The sequence below is a fragment of the Etheostoma cragini genome, chromosome 11 (assembly GCF_013103735.1).
Source record: "Etheostoma cragini isolate CJK2018 chromosome 11, CSU_Ecrag_1.0, whole genome shotgun sequence".
NCBI classification, from domain to species: Eukaryota; Metazoa; Chordata; class Actinopteri; order Perciformes; family Percidae; genus Etheostoma; species Etheostoma cragini.
Genome location: NC_048417.1, coordinates 19,407,714 through 19,417,825, shown reverse-complemented (window position 1 = coordinate 19,417,825; position 10,112 = coordinate 19,407,714). Strand labels below are relative to the sequence as shown.

At 40.1% G+C, this 10,112-nt stretch overlaps 2 protein-coding genes across 3 annotated transcripts in view; one reads left to right on the top strand and one right to left on the bottom strand.

Annotated features, from left to right (window-relative positions):
• Positions 1-2,019: 2,019 nt before the first annotated feature.
• Positions 2,020-5,407, bottom strand: LOC117953272 (claudin-14-like). Its single transcript, XM_034886128.1, has 3 exons — positions 5,302-5,407; positions 3,382-3,643; positions 2,020-3,095 (listed from the first exon to the last, which is right to left on the bottom strand). Exons 2-3 carry the CDS (start codon positions 3,613-3,615, stop codon positions 2,589-2,591), a joined length of 741 nt encoding a protein of 246 aa, XP_034742019.1. The 5' UTR covers positions 3,616-3,643; positions 5,302-5,407; the 3' UTR covers positions 2,020-2,588.
• A 1,557-nt stretch (positions 5,408-6,964) lies between these two features.
• The window catches only part of LOC117953321 (F-box only protein 47-like), an 8,984-nt gene continuing 5,836 nt past the window's right edge, over positions 6,965-10,112 (top strand). Inside the window, exons 1-6 of one of the 2 annotated variants that reach the window (XM_034886232.1) lie at positions 6,965-7,192; positions 7,549-7,752; positions 8,142-8,303; positions 8,552-8,628; positions 8,984-9,058; positions 9,209-9,317. In XM_034886232.1, the coding sequence (XP_034742123.1) occupies positions 7,563-7,752; positions 8,142-8,303; positions 8,552-8,628; positions 8,984-9,058; positions 9,209-9,317 (613 nt within the window). In that variant the 5' untranslated portion in view covers positions 6,965-7,192; positions 7,549-7,562. The other variant, XM_034886231.1, reaches the window with a different exon arrangement.

Sequence of the window (10,112 nt, the reverse complement as noted above, 5' to 3'; positions counted from 1 at the left end):
ATGGATGTCTTCCAGGGCAAGACGAAAATAGATAGACTAATAGAGAGTGGCGTGACGCACAACCTCTTCGGGAAAGCTTTCCAATATCATAATATCATATTGGCAATGGATGAAACCTTTACTCTGCCAGGTTACATTTCAGGCCTGATTTATGATCTTGCTTCCCGATTAAAGCACTGCGCGTTTATTCTGCAAATGCTGGCTGTATGGCGGTGATGCTGAAGGTGTAAGCCCCACAAAAGATTACTTTTTTAATTTTATCATCCATCTTACGCATACAGCTCTGACGCCTTTTTTTCCAAGGACATCAGTCCACTCACAAGCTTTTCCATTTAAATATCCAAACGTTCAAATCAACTTTGTATAAACAGACACGAGTCACAATGAATGAACAATGGCGACTCACAAGACATTATTTTATCACTTGGAGTAGACTTGAAGTCGTATGGCAACAAATCCAGTCTTGAAGAACTCTTCTGTTTTAAAGGGCTACAATTCTTTCTTTATTTTTTAATCACATGAAGATGTTTAAAAAGAAATGGCAATGTACTGCAAGTATTACGTGAGCGACTATTTCGTGTCCCATCTATCTATCTATCTATCTATCTATCTATCTATCTATCTATTTATCTATCTATAAAAATGGTATCTAGTATAGACTGCCTTCAAACCACAATTGGAATAGTAATAAAGGATCTCCAGTCCGCACTCCAACATCTCCTTTCCCACTACATGAGGTTTCCTCGGAGCATTCAGACCACTGTCCATGGTGCTGAAATGTGAAAACTAAGCACCCACAGGCCACAAAAGAAACATTTACTAGCACTACTTATTATGGACTGTTTAGTTTGTGGCCTTATTATTATTTTTTAATCTGCTTTGGTGTGAAGCCTTTATATCGTGTGATGCGTCTTTATTTACATTATTTTTAGAACAGTTCATTTCCATAAGCAGTAGCCTACAAACATTTTCCTTTTCTGAGTTCCAAACTTAAAAAAAAAAAAAACATAAATAGAAATATTGTTTTGTGCTTTACTAGCAATATAAATGAGCTCCTCGATGTCAAGATGTTGATGCTGACTAGTCAGACTGCTGGGAATAAAATAAATGATTTGCTTGAATTGCAACACATCCTCTAATTGAATGTATGTGTGGCTGACAGGCTGCCAGATAGAGGGCATCTCCTAATTGGAAGGGTTTCTAACAATAAGCCTCACACACATTTCTTCAGTGTTACAGGTAGTTATAGGCAAGCAGTCGGGGAAGCTTTAGAAGAGTCACAAATAACTTTGAATTCAGCATCCAGGAATGAGATTTCTTTTTAATTTAACCTTTAGTTCTTCAGGGAAGGCAGCCTCTTTTTTGAAGGAATGCCCTGATCACATTCACACAGTTGCACACATTCGTACCTGGAAGCTGCCCAGCAACACCACAGTCTGATCTGCTGGCCACGGAGCAGCTCCATTGGAGTGTTTTTTTTTTTTAAGTTAATGGCCTTGCTCAAGGGCACCTCAGTGGTGGTAATGAGGGAGGGACAAGCAAGGCTCTTTCACTTTCCCCACCCAGCTTTGACCCTATTGGTCTGGGGATTGAACGGTCACTTCTTCTCAGAAGACCTTTGTCGCCATCCAGTGGCTTTCTTTTGCTTTACAAAATGTATTCTTTATGTAACTATACATGATAATAAAAGTTGGACAGTGTTGTGTTCATAACTGCAGCAGGGTTTCCTTTGTGTTAAAGTGTAAATAATCAACATTGGGTTTTAGGGCAAAAAAGTGTCATTATGTCCCCCACTGTAGTTCTTCGCCACAGCAGATGTTTGGACTTGCCATCGCAGGAAAAGCACAGGTGAAACTAACACTGTTAACAATACTTCAGTTTCATCTAAGTATCACAACAACCCAGGTCAACTAATGTCATTAAAACAGATATGTCTTTTTTTCATTTTGACATGTCAAATTTTGTGCTTTGAAAAATGCTTTTACTTATCTATGTCTAAATCCTCAGAAAATGTCTTGGTTTATTTTTTTTGGCATGGAAATACTGAATACTGACTTAAGGTATCATCCATTACCCTTTAAAATAAATATTATATTTGAATTGGCTTTGAGAAAAAATTAACCCCAACTAGAAAGTAGGCTACGGCAAGGAAGTGACAGAAAAACAGCAGATCCATAAACATGTGTCTTACAGTATGTTTACAGTCTCTTCTGAGTCAATCTGCAGTAAAATATTGCCACCTTCTGGTCCTTCAGGTACATAGCAGGAGGTCAACAGGTTTGAGGTCTCTGTTGTTTCTCACACACTGTACGTTTTGTTAGGTTTTCAGGCCCGGTCCTGTTGAAGTTAGAGGAAAGCCTGAGCAGTGTGTCAAATTGTGAAATCCTTTAAAAATCAGATTTTTGGTCAAACATGGTGATGTAAAAGATTGTTTTTTTTAACTTCTATTATGGTACAGAGGAGGCTAAATACTTGTTAGGATATATTAACAATTATTGGAGACATTTTTAGTTGACTGTTTTGGTCTATGCAGTATCTTTTTCATCCATAATAGCCCCATGGTTTTGCAGTTTTTGGGTTTCCTAGAGTTAGACGTAGTTATTGAGCCTATAGCCACTGCTGGAAAGGGAGCAAAGGGAAGGAGCATGACTGTCCTTCAGGGCCTCGGGGGGCTTGTAGAGTGGGGCAGGAGGGTATATGTTGTTGAAGGCAGGGAAAGGTGATAATGGTTGATTTCTCTGCATATGGCGGGGCCTCTGTGACCTGCCAACACTGCTGCTCCAGCAGAGCACCAATCCTCCAGTCAGACTAAGGCAGGCTGATGCGTAACCGAGGTACACGGCCAAGCCGATCTCATACCTCAGGCCGCTGGGAAGGAAGGGGTCGTAGAAATCCATGATGACATCGTTAGTGGTCCAAGACACGGTGATCAGGCAGAGCAGGCCCGCACAGAGAAAGCAAACCCCCCCACTTAGCAGCAGGGGAGACTTGATTAACGAGTCACGGGCGAAGCGGGTACACTTCATCCCCAACACAGACAGCAGAGATGCCAGGACAGATGTGACGCAGGAAAGCACCATGAGCGCCCGGGCAGCCTAATGTGGAGAACAGACAAGCACTGTAACATTGGGATTAAAACAGTTTCTGAGTCTAGCCTGTAGGGTAGGAAAACTGCAACTGCACTACTTGGTCATACCAGACCACGGCAATAAGAAAATCTCCAAATTTCATTGTATGTTATCCTGTAAAATGACAAAAAGGCTATCTATCTATCTATTTATGGAATTATATTTTTCTTGATTTATCAATTAACAGTTTTGTCTATAACATTTTTGAGTCCAATGAAGCGTCTTCAAATTCACCAATGTGAATGTGTAGTACCTGCAGGTCGCGTGGCAGTGCGAGTAGAGATCTGTACAGCTCACATTGGTAAATGCCGGTACTGTGCCATACACACTCCATCCACAGGCCTTTCATATAGGCGTTGGCGGTGGTGATGTTGGAGCTCATGTAGGCTGTGCTGCGCCAGTGGGGGAGCAGAGTTGCAACAACAGTTCCTGCAAACCCCAACAGCCCCAAGAAGAAGCCAAGGAGTTGGACCACCATGCTGGCCATGATTTGCCAACTCGGACAGATGCTCAAACTGCAAAGTACAAAGTTACAGTTTGAAACCGCAGTTGATTAGGGATCGAACAATACTGTCTTTTCAAGTCTGATACCGTTACCAATTATTAGTAGTTAATGAAACAGATACTTAGAACCAATATGCATTTACACCGAAAACAAAATATCTTTAAATAAAAGAGCTTTGAATGTTACAAAACTCCAACACAAAACTTTAAAGTTTAATGCCTTAAGCAATTATTTTGTAAATTAGAAACATTCAACATAATATACACAGGGACAGACAGAGAGCTGTAGCAGAGCAAAAGTAGCATCCTTTTTAATTAATTAACTGTATCTGTTATCAGGCAAATAAAACGCAGATACAGATAATCTGCACACTGCCAAAAAACGGCCCGATATTGTCCAGAGACGATAACTGCACTATCCCTACTAGAAAGAGACAATTATGGACATTTGGTCATCTCAAAATGCATAAATCACTAAGTAGGCTCATTAATATACAGGGGAATCAACAGATAACAGACAAAAGAAAAATCAACACACAGTAACACATTAAAAAAGAAACACTTTCAGAACAAAACTACAGTCCCGCAGGCTGAAGATGAGGCTGGATTCCTCCTGTTATCTGCATGCTCACCAGCAGTACAGTATATTCCACTGAGCTTAGATCCAGTCACAGAGTCTGAGCCATTTCTCAGTGTCTCTGTTGTGCGGGCAGAAAAAGCTGTGTAAACGTTCTGGCAGCAGTCTCTGGTGAGTGGCAGGTGACTGCATCTGTAACTAATGAGAGCAGTGTTCAGCTTCACCTGTTTACCGCTCTCCTCTGGAGAACAAACCACAGCAGTTTATTTGTTAAGCCCACCACCCCCCCCCCCCTCAAGAGAGAGAGAGAGAGAGAGAGAGAGAGGAAATTAAAGATTTAAAGAAACCACCCAAGCTGAGAGTACTGTTATAAACCACAACATTTTCACAGCTCTGCAGAGTATTTGAGAGGAGGGACTGAATGACCTGATTAGCACTTCTATCTGAAACTTTGACAATAAGGTTTTTTTTAGGGATTACCCGGCACTCACTTATACATTTTGAAATTCACACATAGCAGTATCAAATCCACAATTGCAACACAAGAAACTCAATGACAATCCCCCCAAAAATACAATGTCAAGCATGAAAATATATTTTTAAAGAACTGGAAAATAATCACTTACCCACTAAAATGCAAAACTCCCCGTAAAAAAGGAAACGGATCAACTTTAAATTTGAAAGCAACGAAACCAAACTGTGCTGCTGATACAGATTCATTGTTTTAACTTCCCCAGAGAACAGAGGCTGATTATGAAAGCCTGATTATTGTTCAGTTAGACCTGACACTGTTGGGGCCTCATAAAAAATCACAGATACAAGCCTCATTGTGTTTATTCAATGATTGACTACACTGAAGGCATGAGAAGTGAGCAACAGAAACAAAGGCAAGGCTGTGACAAACATCTTGTTTCATGTCGGTTTGCCCACACATTAGCCCACCCAAGAGCAAAGCCAGTGCATTATTCATTGTTCAAAATGTATCGTCACTTGCCAATTGCAATGCCTACAATATGAAATATTGAACATAGGATAATGCTTAACCTTTCGCATTTCAATATTTAGTAAAACTCTCCACATTTGGATACTCACCAACAAGGTCACACGAGGACTAGAGAGCCATGGTCACAGGTGTCCAGACGGTACACTTCCAGAGAAATAGGACCATTGGCACTGATTCATCACTCATTGATGCTGCAGGAGTGTCAGATATTTGACTGGGCAGTGTTAGATATCATCATCGTCATTATCCCTGTCAGCATCAGGAGCATCCTGCCAGAGATGACATGAGAGACAGTCCCAGTGATGGTTGGTCACTCCAGACAGATAAACCTGTGAACCCGGAGGCAGAGCAGTGTTGCCAAGCAGAGACAGACAGAAGAGATAATTGTTCTTACTGGTTGTGCTGTTTTTGTCTCAATAGTTCAGCTCTTTGCATCTCCACATCTTCTGAATGATTAATGGACAAAATGAAAAGAAAGAAAAGAGAAAGAAAAAAAATCAATACATTATCAACCGATAAGCAACTTGTAGAAAAACATGAATATATTAACTAGTTATGGTTGATCAGCAGGTATATAAAAAGAGGGCTCAGGTAGGAAAAAACAGAAGTTACCCTTTAAAAAGTAAACACAACACTGCAAAGTTGATAGCCAAACTGTTCTTGATAGTGACGTGGTACTGTATGTTTGTGTCCTGCAAGCCAGGTGAGGTCATTTGAAACGGTAGTTTATCTCCGGGTACCTCTGACGTCCATCTTCTTCCTTCACAGTTCTCTCTCTCTCCCTCTGTGCCCCAAGTGTAACCTACCATGACATCCTGTTGGTATACAAGGGCATTTTCCCAGCCCTTGCACTGGGTCCCCTGTGTAGTATTCAGTTCTTTGTAAGAGCTCTATAGTGAAGGGATGATCCTCTCTGAGGTCTGCCTGTGGGAGACGCCATTTGAATGTGGAACACTTAATAGTCTTAGTTAAGCAGAATAATCCTGTGATTAGCAGCTGAGCATAGCTGGTCTGTTGTGCACAGTGTTGGAGGTTAACACAACCATAATGGTGTGTGCAGTATAGGTCTTCACTTTTGTAGTGTTTTATGTTCTTCAGAGGAAAGCTGCACTCTTTTTTTTTTTACTGCACTAACCATTTCAACAATATTATGCAGATATACACAATATTCTCAAAATATAGTACAAACTAGCATATCTTAAAGGGCCTGAACTCCAACACAGGTGATGGCCATTCAAGCAGATTACACCTCTCTGATCAGGTTAAGGTTGGGTGGAGTGATGATGGGAGTTATGTGAGGCCATTGCACTTCAAGTGCTAAAAGTGAGAATAAGAGCTGGGATAGGCTACTGTAAATATAGTGTACTATTATTAGTCAGGGTTAAAACATTAGCACCATTTAACGTTACAAGACAAATACTGGTAAAATATGCAAGTGGCTGGTAGATTTACTTCACTCACTAGCCAAAACAATGGTAATCTATTGAGCGGCTTTTAAAATTTGAACATTCACTATAGCCATTTGGCTGGTGGAAGAAAAAGTTAATTTTGAACCCTGAATACAGTAAATTATGGGAGACTCTATTACATGTCAAGGAAAATACCTTTTATAGAATAAACATTACTTAGCAAATTCAAGCACACTTTTCTTCCATGGAGTTCATTAAACATTACTGTAGGCCGCGCTATGGTTTCCTTAGTGTGCCCAGCTGATGGGCAGTGAGGCCTAGATGGTGTTACCTGGACCACCCACTATAACGTTACTGCAATACAGTACACAACAAAACCTTTACAATTAGCTAACCCCAGTAATGTGCTACGTTTGCTTCACTTTAGTGGATAATAGCCAACGTTAATACTTCCTTGCCTTAAACGTTACTTTCGTGACATTTTGAATAATTTATCTTACTTTAAGGATATTATTTTAAGAATACTTCCCAAGTGCGTCTTCGAGTGAGACATTTTTATGTGGAGGCTAGCGTACGTATAAAGTTATTTATTTCGCGCCATCATAGACTAGCGTTAGACAGCGAGCACACAGCTGGCTCAACTTTTACAGATGACATTTGCTGCCTATCGACATTAACGTTACTAAGTTAATTATTGGTAAGATACTCTATTGATTTAACGTTGTATTCCTACGTCCCTGACTATGACTAGCTTACATAAAGTTAATGAAATCGAAGATAGAAATAAACGCTAGCTAGCTTAACTTTAGGTTAGCTATCCATATATCTATGTAGATTTAGCTAGCTAGCATAGCTGCTTCTTCTACTGGTTTAAGCTAACGTTAGGTTAGCTTGGGAGTCAAATGTCCTTTATCTTGTTTAATACAGTCAATTCAGCGGCGATGGTAATGGTTAGGAAAGCCTCCAGAAAGGCTGGGATCTACACACAGACACAGAAATCTCGCAAGAGGACTCCTTTTCGGCCCCGTCCAACCAGAACCATCATGACCCGCAGCCAGTGTAACACCAGAGGTAGCTTCTTCCACGGGCTCCCGTCAGAGGTGTTTGACATGATCCTGGATAAACTGTCTGGTAGGTGCAACTGGTTAGCCTTAAACTAATAACGTTAACTATGCCCTTCAGAGTGTGATTTAAACTTTCTGTTATTTTGCTGAGTAACGCAAACTACATTTGTTATGGGGATAATGTCCTGATATTTTGTACGGTGCTTTGTTAAGTATCTACCAGCAGTCATTGGATATTTTAAACTAAAGGTTTGTTAATGATCAATAATATAATAAATAATATTGTGATTTACGTACACAAGTGTACACAAGTACCAAGTACCAAAAGATATGTCTATTTCTCAATTTAACCACTAATTTTAGGATACTTCTGACACGTTAGTAGAAAACAATGTTTGTTTTCAGTCATATTTGAAAATCTGTATATTTTCACATATGTCAAAATGTGTTTGTCAGAGGTGGAGATCAGTGTGTTCAGCATGGTGTCCAAGGAAATCACTAGATACATTATGAACTACATCTCGACATTGGCCTGGAAGAATAAAACGATCAGTCAAAGCTTTCATCACTCCACCTGCCTTGAACAGAGATCCATTATCGGACATTACAGAGATCTGGGTAAGTGGCAATGGATGTTTAGATGAATGTTTGATCTTGTTTAGATCTCCTCCAGACTTTATATGGTAAATTTAAAACTTACATTCTGTTGATGTGTGTCAAGCATATCAGCCTCTCCCAGCATTTAACACACACTTGAATGATCACCACACTGTACTTGGGCTAAGCTACCTTGTCAAGTGAAGGGATAGGAAAGACCAGAATTTTGTTTTTTATTTTATAATATGCTTTTGTGTTCAATGTCTTAGGTTTGTTGTTCAAGAGATGTACCCTGTTGCTACCAACAAAGGACAGGTTAAGGTTTATCTTTAGCAAGTTTTCACAGGTAAGAAAAAGCAGAGGTGAGAGGACAATTAGATAAGGTGTTCTTTTAAATGTCACATCAACAAAGAACATGTAATTACACCAGGCTAAATGATTTAATTTATCTGATGGATTAGATTTATAGAGTAGTTAAGACTAGTCATGAAAAAGCTAAGCGATTAGTAACATACTGTAATTTTCCTCATTCCAAAGGATGTAAGGGAATGAGGCAAATTACACTATGTTACTAACCGTTTAGCTTTTGCGTACATTGCAATGTTGTCATTGAAACAATATGTTATCCAACCCTAACATCTATTTATCTATATTCATGATGATGCAAAAATAAATGAAGTTGTCCCACTGGACTGTTTCAGATTCCATGCTTCCTGTTGGAGCGGTGTTTGGCACCAGACTGCATTGGCTTCTCCAGCTACGGAGTCTTCCTCCAGGTAAGGGCCTTATAGAAATACAGATTGTGTCAATCATGTCAATCATATTACCCTTTGTGTCCCATCCCAGTGCCTGAAAACATTTAAGCTGGGAACATATCTTTTCTTTTCTCAAAAATATTTAGATGTGTTCTGTTGAATACTTTACAGACACTGATCGCAGGTTGGGATGAGCTGGAGTGCCACAGAGTGTTCAACTTTCTTTGTGACTTCACTTATCTGCTGCAAAAAATGGAGGCAGTCATCACTGGAAAACCAGGTGTGTTTTTCAGTCTGAAAGTGAAAATGTTGCTGAATATAGAACAGGTTTTCTTTTGTTTTTAATAGAAAAGTGAAACAATCCTGGTTAGGGCGGCAAGATTATGATAATCACGATTATTTTTGATCAAAATTTTGATCTCGATTATTTGTTGATTTGAACCAAAACAAATTTTATTGTCACATAGGCTATTAATAACTGCGAGAGGGAGTGTGATGGACGCTACTCACAGAGAGACGGCTGACTCACGAACGGGTCCAGCACAGGTTGAATGGCGGATACACATGTTGTGTGTATGAAACGTCTGTATAGTCACTGCGCTGCATTTTTATGAACTATGATATTCTGGCCATGGGTCACATCTCTGGCCCAGGTCCAGCAGCTCCTTCTCACACGCTGTTACTCTACCAACCGAAGTTAGTTGCATTCAATAACTTCTTCCGTGTTCTTCGCTCTGGCAGCCGCGATACCAGAGTTACCCGCGGAAACACTGGTACAAATACAGGTTTGCCCCTCATACTTAACAATATACAGCTGTGTTAATAAAAAATTAAAACTGTACACAAATGTCAGAAGTTTGGACCGGTCTGCTGTGTGGCCGGGCGCGTAGAGTAAGAGGAGAGATCCAACACAGGCACGGCTTTACAGAAGAAATGGGTCATGTAACGCAAAATTAAATCATATCCATATGAACAACATTGCAGCGGATCGGATGACATTAGCACCGGTGCGTCCTAGAGGAGCTAACAGCTAACAGACGCTAACTAGCACCGACTAGCACCGGTCACTGCTGTT